Source organism: Pituophis catenifer, unplaced genomic scaffold, assembly GCF_029215685.1.
Source record: "Pituophis catenifer annectens isolate HBS135680 unplaced genomic scaffold, rPitCat1.0.hap2 SCAF_4, whole genome shotgun sequence".
NCBI lineage: Eukaryota > Metazoa > Chordata > Lepidosauria > Squamata > Colubridae > Pituophis > Pituophis catenifer.
In genome coordinates, this window is record NW_027256884.1 from 118,832,187 (window position 1) to 118,856,978 (window position 24,792).

At 43.6% G+C, this 24,792-nt stretch overlaps 1 protein-coding gene across 1 annotated transcript in view; it reads right to left on the bottom strand.

Moving 5' to 3' along the window:
* AMOTL1 (angiomotin like 1) overlaps positions 1–22,873 on the bottom strand; it is a 38,731-nt gene extending 15,858 nt beyond the window's left edge. The window contains exons 1-7 of the mRNA XM_070943994.1: positions 22,777–22,873; positions 21,221–22,133; positions 20,338–20,632; positions 15,505–15,649; positions 11,765–11,854; positions 3,260–3,405; positions 392–541 (exon numbers count right to left, since the gene is read on the bottom strand). Of these exons, the coding sequence (XP_070800095.1) occupies positions 392–541; positions 3,260–3,405; positions 11,765–11,854; positions 15,505–15,649; positions 20,338–20,632; positions 21,221–22,133; positions 22,777–22,804 (1,767 nt within the window). The 5' untranslated portion in view covers positions 22,805–22,873. The remainder of the gene's footprint in view (positions 1–391; positions 542–3,259; positions 3,406–11,764; positions 11,855–15,504; positions 15,650–20,337; positions 20,633–21,220; positions 22,134–22,776) is intronic.
* Between the last annotated feature and the right edge of the window lie 1,919 nt (positions 22,874–24,792).

Below are 24,792 nucleotides of genomic sequence, written 5' to 3' on the forward strand. Positions count from 1 at the left end.
GGAAGGCTGAATGGAGGTGAGCCAGTTCTCCTTCCAGAAGCTCTTCTCTGGAAGAGACTAACGTGCGATAGGGAGAAGGAGGTTGTGGGACCCAGTAGGGCAGAAATCAAGACCTGTGGGGACCCAGCCAGGTGGGGGGAATGCCCAAGAGACCCAGCAGGGCAGGTTAAGGGGGAAAAGATAGGCAGGGAGATGCTGCAGCATACATGTGGTGGTTGTAAGGGCATGTGGATAGCCAAGTACCCAAATTTTGTTCCTGTGAGCAGGTGGTGCTGCAGCAGTCATAATTTGGAGTACAATACTATTACAAACACAAAGTCAATTCTGAGCTTTGATCTGACAGCACCTTAAATCACTCCAGGGGACCAAAGTTCCATCTTCAATTTCTCACCTGTTGTAGCCTCAGGGATTCCAACTCTCTTTCCAGCCTGGTACGTAACCGATGCTCCATCTGCTCTCGCTTCTCATAGGCTGCCTGAAGTTGGGTCAAGGCCTGCTGGAGCTTCTCTACCTTCTCGACATGCGCTTGCTTCTTCCGCAGCTGAAGGCAGAACCACAGAAACTCAGGGATGGGAAGTCACTTTTGCCTGACCCTCCAGTCCAATACAAGAAGTGCACCTCAATATCCACAACAGGAAAACTTTTGCCTCTAAGGAAATGCCTCCTTAACAGTAACAGAGTTGGAAGGGACACTGGAGGTCATCTAGTCCAACCCCCTGCTCACTCAGGAGATTTATACTAGGGATTCAAACCACCGAACTGCCGACCCTACTGATCGACAAGCTCAGCGTCTTAGCCACGGAACCACCTAGCCAACTGAGAACTTATTCCCTTCAAAGCAGAGGACTCTCTGGCCAACCCATTGGTCAGTGCAATCCAGAACAAGGAAATGAGAGCAGCAGAGGAAAAAAAAATACTGGGAAAAATATACAAGACTGAGAACAGCAACTGTATGTTTATACGAGACTGTCTGTGTATACAGGAAAAAGAGTGAAAGAGTTGGCTTTTGGTTCAAAATAGCTTGGAGGTCTTAGAAATGGTTCACCCCATGTAAATCACAATATGGTTTGTTTATTGTTCATTCAGCATTTTCAAGTCACTGAGGCTAATATAAACCATGGTTCTGCTGGAATAGAAACAGCAACCCATTCGTGTCTGAATTTTAGTCTCTGTACATTCATGAAAGGGGAGGGGAAGTCTGGTGGTCCTTTCTAACTTGTTTAAAAAGTAAAGGTAAAGGTTCCCCCTCGGACATATGTCCTAGTCGTTCCCGGCTCTAAGGGGCGGTGCTCATCTCCGTTTCAAAGCCGAAGAGCCAGCGCTGTCCGAAGACGTCTCCGTGGTCATGTGGCTGGCATGACTAAACACCAAAAGCGCACGGAACGTTGTTACCTTCTCACCAAAGTGGTCCCTATTTTTCTACTTGCATTTTTTATCTGCTTTCGAACTGCGAGGTTGGCAGAAGCTGGGACAAGTTAACAGGAGCTCACTCCATTACATGGCGCTAGGGATTCGAACCGCTGAACTGCCGACCTTTCAATCGACAAGCTCAGCATCTTAGCCACTGAGCCACCACGTAAATATCTCAATCTTTGTGAAAACTCCCTCTGATCTCCTGCTCCAGCCGGGAAGCGAATTAAAATGATTGTTGTATGTAATTTCTGAAATAATGGAAACCTAGATAAGGGTATTTCCCTTTCTAATTGTAAAACATCTTTGGATGTAGTTGTTACTGTCAGTTGCACAGTTGCTGGACTAAATTCTGAAAAATAGTTTACGGATTAGCTGCCCAGTTATCCATTCAGTAAACCATGTGTGATAATATGAAATCCCAGCTTACTTTGAGGGTCTAAAATAACTCTAGCCACCAGGAAACTAATGCTAATGGAACAAACTTCAACTTCTTAGGAAGTTGGGAATCAAGCCAATAGCTAAAATACTTTATAAGGAGTTATTATATGACACAGAATGTATTTAAAACAGTGTTAGCACCACCAATAGAAGAGAATATATGTAAACTCAGGGTTGAACTGTGGAGTCCTTGGTGTTCTCTGACCTGGCTGGTTGCTTCACTAGGGTGAAAATGTTACCTAGTAAGGTAATAAAATGTCTGCAAGCAAACAACCAGAGCCCACCAAAACCCCCACAGTATTAGTACTAATGCAACAGTTTGCCAAAACATGGGAACTTATGATCCAGAATGAGAGATCATCAAACATAGGGACTGATAGAGAAGAGAGGATAAATGCAGGATGGAGTTCAAGTTCGCAAAGGTGAAAAGATTGCCTTATGATAAATCTTCAGAATCACAGTGAAGTCAGATGAAGACTCGAATCTGATCAGAAGAAGAATGCTTGTGTGCTTAGTAGTAAAAAGAGAAATTTTTAAACTGGTCCTGGCAGGAAGCCAGGATACTAGGAACTTTTTGCTTGGGATGAATCATCTAAAACAGTGATGGCTAACCTTTTTGCTGTCGCATGTCAAAAGCGGGGGGGAACATGGGGGAATCACGTGCACGCGTGGCCACACCCATAATTCAATGCTCCCCCTGCGCATGCGCACGTGACCCCCCCGCATGACCCACATTTTTGACACGCAATGACATAGTGGGATCGGAAGGCCCATTTTCGCCCTCCCCAGGCTCCAGAGGCTTTCTTGGAGCCTGGGGAAGGTGAAAATGGCCTTCACCCACCCACCCTGGAGGCCCTCTGGAGGCCGGAAACAGCTTGTTTCCTGACTTCCTGTGGGCCCAGAAGGTCCGAAAATCAGCTGGCTGGCGTGCACAGCTGAGCTAGGGCAATGCTCAGGTGCCCATCGATATGGCTCCACGTGCCACCTCCCTTATGTTTTGGGTTACTCTAACCACAATAATAAATGCTGAGGACATACGCTTTGCAGATTGGAAGATATAACTAAGTCCAATGGGATATTCTTTTAAAAATTGTGCACAGTCCAATTACTATATCTCAAAATGAAGAACTCCGAAAGATGAAGAAAAAGGCAACCTGAAGGACAACCAAAACAATGAAGGGATTTGAGAAATGATTTTGAGAAGCATGATTAAAGCACTCTTTAGTCAAAATATTCCAGACAGCACAGAAGTATTGCTATGTCCTAAGACAAACATCTCCTTTAATGCTGATGTTTGGATTGGAAGCCAACGCATCATCCTTAGCACCAACAGGAGAATTTTCCACCCACACCAATCCCAAGAAAAGAAAACAAGCATCTGTTTATGAGAGATAATTTAACCTCTCACCTCTGCTTCTAGTTTGATGACTTTGGCTTGAGCGCTGTTCAGAGCCTGGTCCAGGATCTCAATGTGCCTTCGATGCTCCTCATTGGTCAGGCGCAAGGCCGTCAAGTCCATTTCTAGCTTCTCCTTCTCCTTCAAGTACTCTTTGTCTAGAAGGGCGACAAGATCAAGGACAAATCCTTCAGAAAAATTAATGTCTAGGACTCTTGAAGTATTTGCCAACAATTCTCCTAGTTTGTACACTCCATGTGGCAAAGCAACTGTTGGTATCCATCATTATCTTTATTTCTAATTATGGCCCTGGGCTTCAAATATAACCTTTTGAATAGAATACAGGTAATCCATAATTTACAACACTTCGTTTAGTGACTGTTTGAAGTTACAATGGCACACTGAAAAAAAGTGATTTATGACAGTTTTTCATACAAGACCGGTAGCCATTTTATGAAAAATGAAAACTCAGCTCTTAGCAATGTCCACAATTCCTCAACTAGGACTATCATATAGCAAATCCTTCCCTTTGCCATGGACGTTCTTAGAACCACATCGTTAAACCACCTCAGTAGATGGCTGGGTAAGGAAAAAGACAGGAAAAGACCATATGTCTTAAAAGTATCCCCTGAAAAATTGCCACCATGGTGTAGCAGAAAATATTTCCAACTAAGCAAGGACAGGACGCGGTGGCTTGTCAAGTGAAAGGTCAGCAGTTCAGCAAATCGAATCCCTAGTGCCGCGTAATGGGGTGAGCTCCCGTTACTTCTCCCAGCTTCTGCCAACCTAGCAGTTCGAGAGCACGTAAAAAATGCAAGTAGAAAAATAGGGACCACCTTTGGTGGGAAGTAACAGCGCTCCATGCGCCTTTGGAGTTTAGTCCTGCCGGCCACATGACCACAGAGACGTCTTTGGACAGCGCTGGCTCTTCGGCTTTGAAACGGAGATTAGCACTGCCCCCTAGAGTTGGGAACAACTAGCACATATGTGCGAGGGGAACCTTTACCTTTACCTTTAAGCAAGGAGTTCAGGGTTCAAATCATCAGTTGAACCATTAAGTCCAATACAGGTTAGTCTTCCATTCTGATACTGAGGACTGTACTGGTTGTCTTGACTTACGACCATAACTGAGCCCAAAATTTCCATTGCGAAGCAAAACAGCTGTTAAGTGAGTTTTGCCCCGTTTTACAACCTTTCTCACCATAATTGTTAAGTGAACCATTACAGTTATTAAGTTAGTAACACAATTGTTAAGTAAATCTGGCTTCCCCATTGACTTTTCTTGTCAGAAGATTGCAAAGGGTGGTCACATGACCCTAGGATATGCAACCGTCATAAATATGAGTCAGTTGCCAGTTTTGATCATATGACCATGGGGATGCTACAACAGTCATTTGAAAAAACAGTCCCAAGTCACTTTTTTCAGCGTCATTGTGACTTTGAATAGTCACTAAACAAATGGTCGTAAGTTGACAACTACCTAGATAGCATTTTAAGTATAAAGCAATTTTTTTTTTCCAACTTGGCACCTTTAACATGTTTGGATTTCATCTTTGGAATTCTGAAACAACTGTCTATTATTTTTACTAGCCACAACATAAAACTATTGGCTGCAGCTTCAATCGTTCACACGCACCTTAAAAATTAAATAAATTATGAGGGAGAATCTGAAGCAAAACGGTTTATCTTATCATTTGCGTTGTAGTTTCTTGCACTGCTGAAAAGCCAAGCTGTTTTTCAGCTTCAAGTCTAAAATGTATTCTTGGTTGCTTCTTCTATATATATATATATAGAACATTTTATAAAGGCTATAAAAATGCTATTACCAATACTTGGGGATGAAAAAATGAGTCTATAAATCAGCTGCCTGAAGAACAAATAATTTGGGAGTGTGGGTGGTGGGGGAAGCAATTAGAGACAGAACCAGGTATGGGCCAAAGCTGAGATCTCATTCAACATGACACCTTCCCTTAAGAATCCACCTGAAAGCCTCAAGGACAGGACAAATCGTCTATGATCAGTTGAAGGCTGGGTCACCTTTACCATTTCCAGAGGCCCATACATTCATTTTGCAGCACTGTGTGCTTGCCTAACAAAATTTTGTGGTAAAACAAGCTGAGGAGAATATAGAGCAAAGATGTTGGTGAACATCTGGTTTTAGATCTGATACCTGTAAGAGCCATCTAGGGAACAGCCTTTTACAAACTCACCTAATATTCTAATTTATTATGGGAGTTATATCCTTATATCCTGCCTTTTGATCACTCAATGATTCATTTATTTATTTATATCATACCTTATTATTTTTTTCAAATAACTCTAGGCTGTGAACATAATCCAACACACCTTCCTTCTCCTATTTTCCTCACAACTACAATGCTGTGAGGTGGGTTGGGTCAAGACTGGCTTGGAGTTACTCAAGTAGTTTCCATGCCTAAGGAAGGACTAGAACTCAGGTTCTAGGCCAGCACTTTCACCATGACACCAAACTGGCTCTCCACCTACACATATATAGTACAGTGGTGGGTTGCTACTGGTTCACACCAGATTGGGCGAACCAGAGGTGGGTTTCAGCAGGTTCTGACCAGTTCTGGAGAACTGGTAGCGGATATTTTGAGTAGTTCGGAGAACCGGTAGTAAAAATTCTGACTGGCCCCGCCCCCATCTATTCTCTGCCTCCCAAATCCTAGCTGATCAGGAGGAAATGGGGATTTTGCAGTAACCTTCCCCTGGATTGGGGATGGAATGGAGATTTTACAGTATCCTTCCCCTGCAACGCCCACCAAGCCACACTCACCAAGCCATGCCATGCCCACCAAGCCACACCCACAGAACCAGTAGTAAAAATTTTTGAAACCCACCACTGGGGCGAACCGGTAGCGGCGGCGGAGTGAGGCTCCACCCACTCGCCCGGATGCTTCTGCGCATGAGCAAACCTGTAGCGACGGGATTTGGAACCCGCCCCTGATACAGTACATACTATATATATGCAGAGATCCAGAAGAGGCTGGTTGCTTTCTACATGTCACTCATCCTAACACGAAATTTTAATAACGACATAAAACATAAAAGAGAGATAATTTCGATATTCTTAATTTAAAAAAAAAAAAAAAAGCAAGTCATTAAGGATGAGCATCCATTTGAGCTGGGATACCAGACAAGATGGATGAGTGTAAGAGCACATTTCCATATCTGCACGCCCAGGCTGCACCAAACAGATTCAGTCCACACTGGTGGGAAAACTGCTTTAGACAAAGCTTGTAAGTAGATTTGAAATAACATATCTGCCGTTGGTTCCAGCAAGGCCTTGCTAATATCAACATCAGCTGGGGGTGGGGGTGGGGTGTTGGGAGGCTCTGCTGTGCTTTATTTAGCTTTGCCCCATTCATGTGAACTTGGCACTGAATCATCGGATGGGAAAGAATTCACTGAACTTCAGCAGCAGCCAAGCATCCCCAAATGGTTCAGATGCCCCAGCGTGAGCTATGTTTCATTGCATGAGGAACATCTTCTGCCTGTTCGTTCTCCAGGAAACACTTATGTGGTGATTCTGATAAAGAATCTTCAGGGAAGTTAAGGAACAGTAAAATGTTCACTAAATTGCTGATAGGGAGGCACAAATACCTAGATGTTTCCCCCCCCCATACTTTCCCTCTATTCTGCAAAAAAAAACAAAGGACAAGGAAAGTACCACATGAGATCACAAAAAGGAAAAAAAAAAAAGATCAACCGTGTCATAAGCTTTTCTGAATTTGGTGGCCTGCAAAATGTGTTAGACTTCAGTTCACAGAATCAAGGCGTGGGTTGGAAGGAAGGTCACAAGACCTCTAATCAAATGTCCCGCTTAGTGCAGAATCTTCTATGGTATTTCAAACAGATGGTAATTCAGCCTCTGATCGAAGATGTCCACGGAAGAGGAACTGAGCACTTTATGAGGCAACATATTCCACTTCTTAACATCTCCAAAGCACCTGAGGGCAGGACAAGAAGCAATGGGTGGAAACTAATCAAGGAGAGGAGCAGCTCAGAACTAAGGAGAAATTTCCTGACAGTTAGAACAATTAATAACTGGAACAACTTGCCTGCAGAAGTTGTAAATGCTCCAACAGTGAAAGTATTTAAGAAGATGTTGGATAACCATTTGTCTGAAATGGTATAGGGTTTCCTACCTGAGCAGGGGGTTGGACTAGAAGACATCCAAGGTCCCTTTCAACTCTGTTATTCTGTTATTCTGTTATTCTGTTTTCTGCTATTGCTATTACTATTGTATACACCTGATAATCATTTGGGAAGAATTTCTAAAATGGGCACTCATATTCACCTTACTCCAGGTGCTTCTGCATAGAAACACCTTGCCGCTTAACCCAGGATACCCAGTTCTATTTTTACCTCAAGACTACACTGCAGATGGTATTCACAAGGCTGTGAATATCTGAGTATAAATAAATAAAGTCTATCTGAGGAGGATCTTCATAATCCTCTTTCTATTCTTGGAAATACTCGGTCTGCTATTTGTATCATGGCCCTGTCTGGATTACATAGGGTATTCATGCCAAACATCTGTGGCATTTTGTATGATCTGTCCTTTAAGGAACTACATTTGCTGCTATGTTGTGGATCAACAGCTCAACTCAGTTATAAATTGTGGTAGTTCCAGCAATATTTTTTTAGCAAAGTGTACATAGATGTACGTATATTTCAGTAAACATTGTCAGCTAAGAAAATAATCCAATATGAGTTGGTCACCAGGACCAGAGGTTTTGTCTTACAAGCTCTTGGACTTGTGCTGGAAACTATCTGGAAATTCCCTGAAGATGGGCTCCAGCACGAATCCGAAAGCTTAGAAGACAAAACCCCTTGTCCCGATAACCAACCCAAATTGGATCCTGCAACATTATTTTGGGACATTTATATTCACCTTCATTCATAAGAAAATAATAAATATTGTATTTTGGCAAGCCTGTGGTGCTGCCAAAGTGTATAGGGCAGGCTGTCCCAGTCCCAATAAATGGGTAGATTGCAGTTATTGACTGGGATGTACTGGCAATCCTAGATTTGTAGTTTATCTGTAAGAGTTGTAACTTTAGCTCATTCTTCCTCCTCCTTCTTGTGCCATATCCGTCATTGGACGTTGGCGATCATGTTGGCGATCCTATTTTTATCAACAGCCGCACAAAAAAGTGCTGCTCAGTTTTCTCCAAAGTAGTCCCTTAGATTTTGAAGCCATGATGTTCTTCTTCTGCCTGGACTCATTTGCCTTCAATCTTTCCTTGAAGGATTAAGTGAAGTATGATGTATTTTTCCGGGTGTCGCATCACATGTCCAAAATATTCTAACTTTTTGCTTTTTTATGATTTTGATGATTTCCCTTAGCTTTCCCAGGTGGCTTATCACCTCCCCATTTCTGATTTTGTCAACCCAATTTATACGTAACAGCTGCCTGTAAATTTCTCCTACTCAGACAAAACCTTACAGCTGACAGCTGCTTAGAGGCACTGCACTCTTTAATTGATTGCATCCATCTTTTAGGCTTCAAAGCCGCCATCCTGCAGCTTCATTGATTAATCCCAGTTCATAGAAACTATTCAGGCATTTAGCAATTTTTTCCTAGCCCTTAAATGAAGTTTGCTTCTTTCAAATTAGCCAGGATTAAATGAAAAATATTGTACAGCAGACATCTACAATTTATAATCCAACATGCACCCTGGGTGAAGAGCGCATGGAAAGCCATTGTGTCATTTACCCAGTGGTGAAATGTAAAATTTGTTACTACCGGTTCTGTGGGCATGGCTTGGTGGGGGGTAATGTGACTGGGTGGGCGTAGGCAACTTTTTTTTTTTTTTTACTTTTAAAAGCATTTTTTCTACAACCTCTCGAAGAGGTTGTTAAAAAAATGCTTTTAAAAGGCTCAGACGATCCCAGCTGAGCCGCACAATCATCAGAGGCTTTTTTTTTACTTGTAAAAGCATTTTTTCGGCCGAAGAAAAAATGCTTTTAAAAGTAAAAAAAAAAAGCCTCTGATGATCGCACGACTCAGCTGGGCATGGGGGCGGGACGGGATTTTTGCTACCGGTTCTCTGAACCACCCACCTCCATCACTACTGGATCGGGTGATCCGGTCCGAAACGGGAGTATTTCACCACTGCATTTACCCCGTGCATTTACCCCTGCATTTACCCCATTCTGTCACTGACACTGGATGGACAAAATAACACTTCTCTGTAGAATACCCAGTTTTAAATTCACAGCTATAAAATGTGTGGATGGCTACTGTTCTCAAGTGAACTGTATATGATAAGCCTTAAAGGGTAAAAATGGAGAATCAACATGATGTCTAAACAGAACCTGGATAATCAGGGGCATTAATGCTCTGAAATAGGACAAAATGATTGTCATCTTTTCATTACTTTGCCAGGCTGAAAAAGTAGGGCAGAAATGGCTAAATTCATCCTCTACGATTCTTCCTACAGCATCACACAGCATCTATTTTTGGAACTTTAGAGAAAAGGACAGCAGCCGGTCTATTTTGCCTCTTAGGAACAATGATGATGATTTGAAAGCTGTTCTTGCCCGTCCCTTATTACTAATGAGTTGGTTTCTAATTTCCTTTGTTTGCATCTCCACAAATTTGAGCCAAAAGTTCATACTCAAGAGTTTCCCACCTGGTGCAATGTTGTTCTTTACCTATAAATGCATCTTAAAAAACTATTTAACTTTGTCATAATAGGAGGCATACCCGTATTTTTTGGAGTATAAGACGCATTTTAGTTTTTGGGGAGGAAAATAGGAAAAAAAAAATTCTGCCTATCAGGTATTCACCTGGCTAGTCCTTAGCCTGGGCAGCTTCAGCACATTAGTTGGCTCGCTGATTTTGAGGTTGGGGCTGAAAAACAGCTTATAAAGCACAGCTGATCGTCCGAGGGAGCTCCAGTGACTAAAGCAGGCGAAGCGCGGAAGGAGTAAGAGAAGGCAGCAGTTGTTCCGGGTAGCCATTTTGGGCACCGCACATCGCGTTTTCAGCCTCCAAATGCATTGCGTTTTCGGGCGGCGATCAGCAGCAATGTGCTTTGGCGATCCCCGCAGCCTTGAAGGACTCTCAAACGGAGCGTTTGGAGGCTGAAAACACGACACACGGAGCCCAAAAACACAAGCCATTGTCGGTGGCAATCTCTGCAGCCAGGAAGAGGACGCCCAGAACCCAAAGGGTGAGGGGCCGGCGGGTGGGCAGGATTACATTTGGAGTATAAGACGCACCCAAATTTTCAGCCTCTTTTAGGAGGGAAATAAGTGTGTCTTATACTCTGAAAAATGCGGTATTTGGTAATGAGATGCACTTGTGGGCTAGGGAAGAGTTCCCCAACTTTTCCAGCTTTGAGGACCGCTGGAGGGGTGGGGAGAAGGCACGGTTCCTTGCGAGCAGCCGGCAAGGGCATACGCGGCCCATTTACGTGAGTGGCAAGCATTCACGCCTTCTGTTCACACAAATGGATCGTGTGTGCAATTGCTTGCCCACTGCTCATGCAAGTGGAGATGCACATGCGTGCTCACCCACTTTCCACAGTCTGGTTGCAAACACCTCATGGTGGTTGCGGATCCCTTAGCTAGGGGATTAATGCAGACAGAGCCAAGACAAGCCTTATTAAAATTAATTAAATGCAGTTAATGCCATTTTTCCTCAGGTATATAATAAGAATTTCTTTCTTTTGCATTAAAAAATTGCAACTTAATGGCAACCCTGGGAGTGGCTTCCAAGTCCAGCAGACTTAAGATTCGTCATTGTGGTTCTAAGTGTCTCCTTTGGATTGGATAGAGACCAGGAAGAATAAAATGTCAACATGGCGGCCATCCCTGTGTGGTAATGCTCATTTTTCAGTTTCATTTCCATAATTTACCATAAGGCTGATGCAGAGAGCATCTACATGTTGGGGATGAAGAATGCATGGCACGTCTTAACAAAACATGAGCCACGGTGGCGCAGTGGTTAAAGTGCAGTACTGCAGGCTACTTCAGCTGCCTGCCGGCTGCCTGCAATTTGGCAATTCAAATCTCATCAGGCTCAAGGTTGACTCAGCCTTCCATCCTTTCGAGGTCGGAAAAATGAGGACAAAGAATGTTGGGGACAATATGCCGACTCTGTAAACCGCTTGGAGAGAGCTGTAAAGCACTGTGAAGCGGTATATAAGTCCAAGTGCTACTGCTATTGCTAAAGGCACCACATTTAATAGCTTCACCGCTTTGGGTTCTGCCTGAATTTTGAAGGAACCAAGACAGTGGGAAGAAGTGAATTTGCAAATCAGAGGGTGGGTTTCTGTTTTTCTCTCGTATCTTTTCACTTCCATTAAAATATTCAAAGTCTTCCCACTTTCCCCCCAGCCCCCTACCAGAAGCTGCTTACAACAATCTCTCCAGAAAAACAGAACAGAAAACAAAAACAAGTTTCAGGTGCTATGAAATGAAGTGAAACCACATACGTTTACATTCCTATATAGGTCCAGGGTATATGAACATGGCACTCACTCTGAGAGGCATAAAGATCCTCTGTTGCCTTATTTTCATGTCCCTCAAATTCTCGGCTGGCCAGTTGCCTATTTGCAGTCTCCAGTCGGTCTACACAGGAAGGAGAAAGATTTTAAGAATAAAATATATCATGTGTTTTGCACTGAATGCTTGAATGGTAAGAGGCAGGTTGACAAGTGTGACATAGATTTTAAAAAGAGTGATTCAGAGAACGAGAGAAACTAAATAGCAGCAAGAAAGGCGAGATCATACAAGAGAATAAGGAAGAATGACGTAAGTCAAGAGTAGAGGGTCTCTTCAGCCTAGCTCAATTTTCTCCAATCCAGGACACATCAAGGAGTATTTGGGGGGAAAATACTACCCACCACCTAACTTTGGTGTCTGCAAGCCCAAAGATTCTTTCTGCTTATAAATAGCACTGGGCTCCAAGAAAAAAAATCTTTATGGTAGAGAATTTCGTATTTCTGTCATGTCCCCTCCAGTGATTCGTCACCTTGTGACAAAGACAGATTTTTGGAGAGCACTCAAAAGGCGAACCAAGGAATCTATACAGATCCCCTCTTTTTTGAAATAGTTGTGGAGAAAAAAAAAAAAAAAGTTGCCACGGCGGAGTGAAGCTGCAGCCGATAGTTTATGCCATTGCTAGTCAAATAAGAGAGAGAGAGAGATTCCAAATCCAGTCAGACAATGCCTTCTTTTAGGGCCAGCCCAAAATGCAAACTTTTGCTGACTCACTCCAGACTGCAGGACCAGGTACAGGAAGTCAGATTCAGATGCCAGGGGAAACTTCCTCAGTGTAAGAGCAGGTTGTCTATGGAACCATTTATCCAGAGAGATGGTGGGCTCCAGGGGTGGGCTTCAAACATTTTAGCAAGGGGTTCTCTGCCCGCTTGCTGGCTGGGCGTGGCCATGGTGGGGTGGCCTAGTCAGCCTCCTGCACCATAGCGGGAGGGGGGGGCGTCTTTGCCCTCCCCGGGCTCCAGAGGCTTTCCTTGAGTCTCCGGGAGGGCGAAAACAGCCTCCCCAGGCACCAGTAGGCTTGTTTTTCGCCCTCCCCGAGCCTCCGTGCATGCCCTGCACTTACCTGCATCCAAAACAGGAGTGGGATTTGGGGGTTCTCCGAACTGCATAGAATCTTAGCTAGAGGTTCTCCCGAACCCCTGCGAACCCCCAGCAGCCCACCCCTGCGTGGGCTCCCTTCACTGGCTATACAGGTAGTCCTTGACTTACGACCACAATTGAACCCCAAATTTATGTCGCTAAGTGAGACATATGCTAAGTGAATTTTTCCCTATTTTACCACTTTTCTTGTCTCAGTTGTTAAGTGACTCACTGCAGTTGATAAGTTAGAAACCTGGTTTTTAAATGAATCTGGCTTCCCCGTTGACTTTGCTTGTCAGAAAAGGTGATTTACATGAGTCTCTGACACAGAAACGGTCATAAATATGAACCAGCTGCCAAGCATCTGAATTCTGATCACATGATCATGGGGATGCTGAAAAGGTTGTAACTGTGAAAAATGGTCATAACTCACATTTTTCGGTGCCATTGTAACTTTGAACGGTCACTAAATGAACTGAACTAAATGAACCCTAAATGAACTTACAACACATTAAATGAATAGAGGATTACCTATATTCAACTGAAGGCCAGACATATAGTTGTTTGTGAATGTTACAATATGGATTCCAGCCCTAAGCAGGGGATCAGCATCAATATCAATGCCACCTCATACACTCTGGTTTTCATACCTGGAGAACTTCAATCTATGTTTTACAATTCTGGCTTCCCCTAAACCAGGGGTCTCCAAATTTGGCAACTTTAAGACTTGTGGACTTCAACTCCCAGAATTCCTCAGCTAGCCATGCTGGCTGGAGAATTCTGGGAGTTCTAAGCCCTAAACCATAATTAGTATTAGTCACGATTTTTTTCTTTGGAGACAATAAGGCTTGTATATAATTAACTGAAAGCAGAAACAATCTAGGTTCATGTTTGGGTCACGCAATGATAAATGGAACCATTAAGACGACATCTGCAACCTGGCCCAGGCAATCTTATCCATAATAATTTTCTAAAAGTCATGCCAGGGAGTAATTTGTCTGGCCTCTAGCCTGCCAAAATAGAAGAGAATATGATAGCTTAGAACTAGGCAAAGCAACCACAGGCCCATGAACACCCAAATCTCAAAAGTGTGGTCCCCACAACACCCACAGAATCACACTGCCAGCGTCAAAATGCTTAATCTTTGTCGTAACCATAAGTAGAAATGACTAAACTATAACAGCATTTTACTGTTTTTACAGGGCAAAGTGGAACCATTTCCATTTTAAAAAACTCCTGAACATCCCCGAGTATTGCAAAGCAGAAATGTCCATGCACACACAATTCATATCACTGGAGGCACACGCCTCTGTGGCCGGCAGGAAGCCTCATGGTTTATAAAGAATGTGGCTGCTGCTCAGTACACCCATTCTCTACCCCCAAATTACCTTCTTCTGATTTTGAAATAGAATATTCAGTTGATAGTTCTTCTACTTCCAAGTTGATGTGAGGTTGATTTGTGAGATAGATTCTAGATTAGAGACAGAGGTGGGTTTCAGCAAGTTCTGACCAGTTCTGGAGAACTGGTAGCGGAAATTTTGAGTAGTTTGAAGAACCGATAGTAAAAATTCTGACTGGCCCCACCCCCATCTATTCTCTGCCTCCCAAGTCCCATCTGATCGGGAGGAAATGGGGATTTTGCAGTAACCTTCCCCTGGATTGGGGAGGGAATGGAGATTTTACAGTATCCTTCCCCTGCCACGCCCACCAAGCCACGCCCACCAAGCCATGCCACGCCCACCAAGCCACACCCACAGGACCAGTAGTAAAAAATTTTGAAACCCACCACTGATTAGAGAGCATGGTCTGCACAGAATAGTTCAAGCATACTTTATATAAACTAATAAACTTGGTTTTTTTTTTTTGCACGTGTGGCATTCTAGTCAAAATGTACCAAAACTGACCAACATCATCCTTGCCATTAGCAGGGCATGCTACGTGTAATCCGATTATAACTACCATGTTTCCCTGAAAATAAGACTGGGTCTTATATTAATTTTTGCTCCAAAAGATGCATTAGGGCTTATTTTCTGGTTAGGTCTGATTTTTGGGGACATATAGTACGAAAATCCATCCATCTGGCTGACAATCTTAACTGGGGCTTATTTTCAGGGTAAGGCTTATATTACGAGCATCCAGAAAAAAAATCATGCTAGGGCTTATTTTGTGGTTGGGTCTTATTTTCAGGGAAACAAGGTAAATAGGGTTAACCTATCCTACACCTTCTCTGTGTTACTAAACCACCCAATGACAACCTGGGTTTACTAAAGTTATGACCATGGCAGAGGGCATAAGATTGTAGGTCTACCTAAGTGACAATCATGGGAGGGACAGATTAGAAACCGGAATGTAAGAGTAGTAAAAAAGGGTGAAAAACATAAATTCGGAAATGAAAGAAAATGATACAAAAGTAAGTGACCTGTATGAAAGAAGTTCACTGTGGTGGGTGGATCATAGAGTTTGATCATAGAAATCACAAAACAGAGGAGGGGGAGGAAAAGAAGGAGAAGGAGAAGGAGGAGAAGGAGAAGGAGAAGGAGAAGGAGAAGGAGAAGGAGAAGGAGAAGGAGAAGGAGAAGGAGAAGGAGAAGGAGAAGGAGAAGGAGAAGGAGAAGGAGAAGAAGGAGAAGGAGACATACCATGCAAGTCCCTGTTGAAATCATGGAGTCTTCTGATTTCACCTTCAAGTTTGTTTCGCATTGCCTTGTCTAGTGACTCTCTCTTGGTGGTGATTTTCACCAGGTCCTCATAAGCTTCTGAAATCCTCTGAATTTCCATTTCGAACTAGGATAAAGCAGAAATTGGTATCCTAATAAAAAGCTGGGTAGGATGCAGGTCAACCATGGACAAATTTTATACAGTACCTAGAAATCCGGCCAACCCTGTACCACTTCTGTAACTCTGCAAAAAGAACCATCATGTCCAAATGGGAATCCTTCCACAAACATTAAAAAAAATCCAAATAATGCTGAAAAAGCAATCACTTTCCCAATCATAGAGAAATATTTGGCCAGGCCAGTGGAAAGCCTAAAGAATAGTGGCTTTCCATGCAATGGGTTCCATGCAAATTTATTTTTGGTTAGACAGCGGTGTTAAACTCAAGGGGGATGGATCCAGCCTGCGGGGTGCTTAGATCTGACCTGCAGGCCCGCCCTGGAAACAGCATAGGACCAGCCCACGGTGCCTCTGCAGCAAAAATGGAGTTCGGGAAGGCCATGCGTGGCCTCCCCAAGTTCCATTTTTGCTGGCTGAGAGCTGCAGGAGGCTGTCTTGGCTGAAAACAGAGCCCAAGAGGAGCGTCATGGCTGAAAACGGAGCCTTGATGAATAACATCGAGCTGGCCATGCCCACCCTGGCCACACACACACACACACCCAAGAACAAACACAACCCTGATGTGGCCCTCAATGAAATAGAGTTTGACACCCCTGGGTTAGAGGAATGTTGGAAGACATAGTCTAATAATATAAACAGAATAGGAAATTGTTGGGTGGGGGGAGAGAATTTTGCCTCCACTCTCACCTTTATTCTTATGTCTTTTACCCAAAATCACACCCTTAATTTTGGCGCCTTTTTAGCTGTTCAGAAGCAGGAGGTTGGTGGGCAGAAATGGGACCAAGTCTCCTCCTAGAAGCTTTTGAGTCTACTTCTATTCCTCCTCCTTCCACTCCTCAGGTGCTGAAGATGCTCACATGACATGAGTCACCCATTCTTGTCTTCAGCAGCTACTCTAGTTCATAAAAGTTGCTTTCTCCTAAGTTAGATTGCTGGATCATCATCCCAAACACGGGCTACAGATTCTGGATTCACAAAATGGACTAAACCATTAACATGCTACAGTTTTGACTTAGCCGGAGTATCCTAATCATTGCACTGTTGCTGCATTGATACGTACGAATTAGTTGGAGCAACGTGGACAGCAGAATGCTGGCTTGTATGGTAGCTTCTGGATTAGAGATCCTAGCTTGCATAGAACATTATGAGCATGCTTGGGCTAAAACTGGGTTTTGGTCATAATGTCCAAAATATGTAAAAATTGACCATATAAGAGCCTTCTCTGCTGTGGCTCCTGCTCTTTGGAACGTCTTATCGCCCTGGGGAGAGATCTGATTACACCCTCTTGATCTTCTACAAGGGCCTAAAAACCTAGCTCTGTCAGTTGACTTGGGGCCCCAATAGGGGAGTGCCACATTGGAGGTGGTTGATGGACTTTACCCTGTTTCCCCCAAAATAAGACATCCCGTGATAATAAGCCCAATTGGGCTTTTGAGTGCATGGCAATAAGGCCAAGCTCTTATTTCAGGATTCAAAAAAATATAAAACAGGGTCTTATTTTTGGGAAAACATGGTAGCAGATCCCACCTCACCCCTTGCACCCCGTTTTACCTCCCTCCCCATCTTTTTCACTTATATTGCTATATATATTTGTATTATTTATTGCTTTGTAAGCCATCCAAAGTCACCTTGTGGCGAGATAGGAACGAGAAATAGCAATAGCAATAGTGCTTTACAGCCCTCTCTCTAAGCGGCTTACAGAGTCAGCCTATTGCCCCCCAGCAATCTGGGTCTTCATTTTACTGACCTCGGAGGGATGGAAGGCTGAGTCACCCTTAAGCTGGTCAGAATCAAACTGCCGAACTGCTGGCAGCCGTAAATCAGCAGAAGTAGCCTGCAGTACTGCATTCTAACCACTGCGCCACCGCGGCTCTTCAATCATAAATTTAATAATAAATAAACAAATATAAAAGCTTTGATTGACCAAAACTGTGATGGATGGCAGAGATTTGTGATCTTCTCTACCATATTTTACACAACATCATTTATCCCAAAAGGAATAATAACATGATAGCTAATGTGTCAGTGGGTGTACAAGGGTACTGTAGCACGATGTGTGAAACCAAGTCTTGCAATTTGTGAAATGTAGTTTATAGCTACCATGAGTCCTATCTTATCTTATCTTATCTTATCTTATCTTATCTTATCTTATCTTATCTTATCTTATCTTATCTTATCTTATCGTATCGTATCGTATCGTATCGTATCGTATCATATCATATCTTACCTTACCTTACCTTACCTTATCTTATCATCTTATCTTATCTTATTTTATCTTATTTTTTTATTATTATTTTATTTTTTTATTTTGACTGGGACAATGATGCAAACAGAACCCTAGTGGTGTTCTTATAGGACAATGTTGGCGAACCTTTTCGGCACTGAGTGCTGAAATGGGAGAGAGAGCACACGTGGGGGGGGAGCACCAGAAACTGGAAGAGCGGCTCCCTGGCGTGCATGCGCGCACGCACCGGGAAGCTGAGCTTCCGGTTTCTGGCATGCGCATGCGTGCCGGTCACCTGGTCTTCCAGTTTCTGGCACTCATGCGTGCACGAAGACCAGCTGGCAGATGCGCACATACCGGAAGCTTGCCATAGGTTCGTCATCACGGTTATAGGAGATGAATATCTTCAGAACCCCACTCAGCAGAATGATCAACCAACTCTAAATTGGTTGATCATTCAACCGATATAACAAGACCAACTTACTAGATTTGGGAGAAGAAACGACCCTCCATTTTCATCATGAGACCACTAAAGTCAGAATCTAAAGTTACTTAATTATAGCTCCTTTTCCAAACCAAGAATGCTTTGCTGTCTCAATCCATTCTGCATGGACCACTTGCTAAAAGCTTCGTTAAGTTTTTACGTTGATAGACATATGCTCTGAACTTTTTGGGAGGGGGAAACTCTACAGTTTTATATGTGAAAATGTACAAAATTGGACATTTCCCAGGAAGTTAAAATGACAGCAGCCCAGGTGACAAAGCCAAGCCTCCCAAAGCTGGTTCAGGGCAGAAAATTCTGGGAACCCCTTTTGTGGCCTACGACAGAGCCCACGGCTGTATAAATACCCTGTGTCAGCGGAGAATTTGGCAAGCATTAGAAACAGGCTGACAGGACTGAGGCGTTACAAAACGACATCGCAGAAATTCACTCTGAACGCTGGTCTCACTCCAGGCGACTGCAATAATATTGTTCGCTTATAAAGCAGTGGGAATAATTTCAGACCGGTATTCTATGGTAAATAACTATATCGACAAGGAGGAAAGGATAATATCATCTGAGGCCCCTTGGAGAATCCTGGCTGAAGTGAGATTTGAGTTGGAGATTTCCCAGATACTACTACACTGCATGAATTGCCTCCAGTTTACACAGGAGCCTAACTATCCTTTGGATTACTGCTTCTCAACCTTGGTAACTTTAAGATATATTTGGACTTCAGCTCCTAGAATTGGGAGCTGAAACTCAGACATCTTAAAAGTTATAAAAGTTAAGAAACACTGTTTTGAACAATCAGATCACTTAGACAGCCACTGTCTGTAACTGTGATAGTGAACCTATGGCACACGTGCCGCAGGCGGCACGCGGAACCTTCTCTGTGGGCACGCCAGCCGTCGCCCCAGCCCAGCTCCATCGCACATGTGCGTGCACCTCCCACCGGCCAGCTGGTCTTTGGGTCTCTGCCACGCATGCGCAGGGAATGGGGCGCATGCGTGGGGAGCACTTGTATTGCATTTTGGAGATGCGCGTACCCCCCCACACACCCCATTTTGGGCCTGGAAGGCCTCCTGCACCAACCTGGAAGCCAAAAATGGGTGAGGGGAGGGGAGGTCCATGGGTGGGGGTGCTCGCATTGCATTTTGGGGGTGCCTGTGCACGTGCTTTGGGCACTCAACACCAAAAAGGTTCACCACCATTGATCTATAACCAGGATACATCTTCTGGGGACCCGTTGTAGGCATGTATTGAAGTTTTGAGCATATGCTATGGACACCTCACAAAATGGTGCCGTAAGAGAAGGCATGTTTATCTACAAAATGTCTTCTGCAATGTTATGGCGAGCTATAGTTCACCTGAGTAAGGTAAGGTGGTGAAGCTAAAAGAGATGCCAGATAGAGTTCCAACAAAGACATGCTTTCCCACTTTCCAATATTCGTTTCCAAGAAGATAAATGGAATGGGAGCTGAGTCAAACAATTTACAATGTACAAGGCAGAGATGGTGGGTGGGTGTGTCTCAATTCCAAATTATATACATGCCTTCTGAATGTATATGTCACACACAAAAAAACCACTATAGCCTCATAATCGGCCCAGAGTCTTTTTGAGTTGGATGGGCTATAGCCACTGTAAGGTACATCCAGGGGTGAAATTCAAAATTTTTCCCTACCGGTTCCGTGGGTGTGGCTTGGTGGGTGTGGCAGGGACAGATACTGCAAAATCTCCATTCCCACCCCACTCCTGGAGGAAGGATATTGCAAAATCTCCATTCCCATCCCACTCTGAGGCCAGCCAGAGGTGGCATTGCTGGTTCTCCGAACTACTCAAAATTTCTGCTACCGGTTCTCCAGAACCTATCAGAACCTGTTGAATTTCACCCCTGGGTACATCTGGATCCCCTCTATCCTGTCACTCACCTTTTGAAGTTTGTCTGCTTTCTCGTAGTAGCCTTCCAGCTCTTTCTGCAGGGCTTCATTATCTTCAGACAACATCTCCACCATTTGCTGGGCTCGTTGTACTATCGTGAAGGCATCTGGTGTGAGGGGCTGCTGGCTAGGCGGAGTTGCGGGCAGAGACTGGGATGCTGTGGCCATTGAGAGAGGCGGCAGCGACGCAGAGTGCAGGGGGCCGCTAAGCGAGGAGGCCTGGGAGGACATTGGGCTGTGCTCCTGGGGTGTTGGCAGTGATGGAAAAGACGATGCACATTGATGACTACAGAAAGAGGAATACATTTCAATTGGATTACTTACACTTAAAGGAGGTCCGTTGCAAAGCGCTTGTAATTACCTGAATTATTGAAAGAAGAATTGTTTATAATATTCAATGTGATATTCTTTATGTAATGAAGAACATTACATTACACGAGCACACAATAGATACAAACTTAAGGTAAACCGCTCCAAACTCGGCTGCAGAAAATACGACTTCAACAATAGAGTGGTCAATGCCTGGAATGCACTACCTGACTCTGTGGTTTCTTCCCCAAACTCCCAAAACTTTAACCTTAGACTGTCTACTGTTGACCTCACCCCATTCCTAAGAGGTCTGTAAAGGGCATGCATAAGTGCACCAGCGTGCCTACCATCCGTATCCTAATATTCCTTTTTACTTACTCTTTTCATGTATTCAAATTATGTTTATACTTTTACCTGTTATCTTATATATGCGTGACTAGATAGATAGATAGAAAGAAAGAAAGAAAGAAAGAAAGAAAGAAAGAAAGAAAGAAAGAAAGAAGAAGGACTGTGCAAGGATCTGAGCCTTTTACAATAGGAGACCAAAAGAAACATACAAAATTACCTGGTAATGCCATATTCTGGGGGACCCTGATATCGGACAATAGTTCCTTCGCTCCTCGCTGGCTGTGATGCTGAATAGGATGCCTTTGTCATTTCTTGAATCATTCCGGAATGCTGTTCGTTAAAAAACACACCCGGCTCTTGACTTTTGCTTCCTGGAGAGCCCCCCTGCTTGATCTTGAATGGATAATCTGGAGGGGGTCCTCTCAGATCCATGCCTTTATTGGAAGCCGGGGAAGGGGAAGGCCCACTGGATTTGAACCCTTTGCTTCTCCCCGAGCAAGGAAAATGCTGTTTGGCCCCATTCCTTTCCAAGGAAAGCTGCATGATTCTCTCGCTCAAAGAGCGCACGTGGCCTTGTTTCAGTTCCTTCAATGCCTCATCTTTGTGGGCCTGTCCACTGTTGGCACGGGCCAAAGTTGGTCTACCTTCTGTTTTAGATTTTGGACCGGTGCTGCTGGCCATGTAGAAACTGGGCCCGACGACACTAGGCTGCTGACTTCTAAAAAACTGAGACTGAGCTTTGGCTTCTTCGTAAGAAGGTAATTCTTCATTGTTCTGCTGAGGCTGGGAGCCTCTCGTCTGCTTCTCCATCACCGTGTTATCCCCTTGATGTTCCTGGCCTTGTGGTTCCTGCCGTGCTGACTGCTGGACCATTTGTGGGTCTTCCGGCACCAGGTTTTCCGCAGAAGAAGACAGGGTGCTGCTGGCAGTGGAGTTGGAGGGTCCTGCACTCCCCGTAGCTTGGTGCTGGAGAGCCAGCAGGTTCATATTCTCGTTGGGGTTGCCATAACGCAACTCCTGAATCAACCGCTGTAAAACAGTGCCGGGGACAACATCCTCCGAACCTCTCATTTCCACCTCTGAACCCTGGAGAAAGCTTGGGGGGTAGAAGGTGCATAAAGGGTCTTCAGCTGAGGCCCAACAGAAAGAAAGAAAGAGATGGGGGGAAAAGTAAGAGCTGAAGCCATTTTCACACAATTTTTAAAGACTACAGGGAAAAAAAATACATCACTGTGAATATCATCTTGAGGTAAGATGGGTGGTCTGTAACTTTTATAAATAAATCAATAAATATTATCTAGAAGTTGGTCCAGTGAGAATTGTCTCAAAGGTGCTTTTTTTCCCCAAAATGCAACTACATTTTCTTGTTTTTTCCCCCCCCTTTGAAAAGCTTTCACTTCTCATCCAAGTGCCTCATTTTGGGCCTAGTAGGCTTCCCTGCACTTACCTGGTAGCCAAAATGGGGCACATGAGGACTCCTGGAAATGTGGGGCCAGCCAGCAATTTAACTACCGGTTCAACTGAATTGGCCCAAACCGGTTGAATTCCATCACTGTACTCCTGCCTTGGGCAAGGGGTTTGACTAGAAGAGCTCTAAGATCCCTTCCAGCCCTATGATTCTATGAAGCAACTGAAACGTTTGATGCATTGCAATAAAACTTCCATCCCCCCCCCCCCACAGCCTGCGTGGCCAATGACAACATGGTGAAAGATTGAAATCCAAGACATGGGTGGCAGAAAACCAAACTAGAGATGAAGAGGAAAAAAACTTACCTTCAATATTATTGACCGCTTCTACCATTAATGGGGAACCATCTTGCCTATTGCCAAACAGATGAGGATCTGTATGAAGGTAGTCAGTGCCTTCCAGTACCTGCACAGGAGTACTGGAAGAATAGCAGATCGAGGGGGGGGCCTGGGGAGAAAATTTTAAAAAAGTTATGCATTTTATTTATTACTTATTTTTTTAAAAGATTTCCTCAAGAAACCGAAGTCCTCTCACACGGGAATCCCTTATGCCACCAGATTTGAAATTCTGGGCTTGGACAATCTGGAACTGCGCTGCCTGCGGTCCGATCGAAGTGTAGTCTGCTACAATGTCTTACCTGTCAATGACTTCTTCAGCTTCAACCTCAATAATACATGGGCAAACAATCGATACAAACTCAAGGTAAACTGCTCCAAACTCGATTGCAGAAAATACAACTTCAGCAACTGAGTGGTCAACACCTGGAATGCTCTACCTGACTCCATTGTTACATCCTCAAACCCTCACAGCTTCAACTTCAAACCGTCTACCGTGGACCTCACCCCATTCCTAAGAGGTCTGTAAAGGGGGCATGCATAAGCGCACCAGCGTGCCTACCGTCCCTGTCCTACTTTTCCCATTTATTTGTATTCATTTCCTTCGTTCATGTCCAGGTTCATATTTATACCTGCTATATTGTACATGTTTGACAAACAAAATAAATAAATAAAATAAATAAAATATTTTCTCCTATCTTCACAACAGCATTACAAAGTAGGCTGTACTTTGTGATGTGAATGAGTTTTTAATGTTTTTAATTTTTCAATGTCTTTTTATAATGATTTTTTAAATGTATTGTGAGCCGCCCTGAGTCTTCGGAGAGGGGCGGCATATAAATTTAATTAATTAAATTTAATTAATTAAATTACTGAACGAGAGAAATCCAGTCCAAAGTTCTCCGGGAAATTTATATCCCAAGTGTAGACTTAAACCTGGATATTTACATCCAGGCCCAGTCTCACACCTTTATCGCTGCATGTAGTCCTCAATTTACAACTATTCTTTTAGTGACCGTTACAACAGCACCGAAAAAAAATTGACCTACGACAAATCCTTGCACTTACAACCATTGCTAAGCTAGACAGTTGTTAAGCTGGAGGCTAAAACATACGATGAACAGTTGCAGGAACTGGGCATGGCTAATCTAGTGAAGAGAAGGGCCAGGGGAGACATGATAGCAGTCTTCCAATATTTGAGGGGCTGTTACAGAGAGGACGGGGGTCAACCTGTTTTCCAAAGCACCTGAAGACCAGACAAGGAATAATGGATGGAAACTGAACAAGGAGAGATTCAACCTGGAAATATGGAGAAATTTTCTGACAGTGAGAACAATCAACCAATGAAACAGAAGTTGCCTTCAGAAGTTGTGGGAGCTTCACCACTGGAAGCTTTCAAGAAGAGACTGGACTGCCATCTGTCAGAAATGGTGTTGGGGTGGACTAGATGACCTACAAGGTCCCTTCCAACTCCGTTAATCTGTTAAATGAGCTGCAGCCCATTTTACAATCCTTTCTGGCATTGTTGTTAAGTGAGTTGTTAAATGAATCACATAGGGGTTAAGTCAATCCTTTGACTTTGCTTCCCTAGAGGGAATATTGCAAATGGCGTCGTGATCTTAGGATCCTGCAATCATCATAAATACACCCCGGTTGCTCAGAGGAGGCTATTATAAAAAAAAATTTGGAATGTGCAGAAGCAGATACGCTAACTAAAAAATTACAGGATAGAGAGCAAACACAAGTAGGTTTAGCTTGGGACAAATTTTATAAATGGTTAGAAAAGAGGAATCGATAACAGACTTTAGTTGAGGATTGGTATTTGAAGAGATATTTATACTATATAAGATAAGTGTGGTCGGACAGACCTAAGTGATGCATTAAGAGATATAAGATGTTCTGCCTTCTCCGGAATATAATTTAGAGTCATAGTACTGAATATTTGTGTACTATGGTACGATATGGAAGTACGTATATTTATTGTTG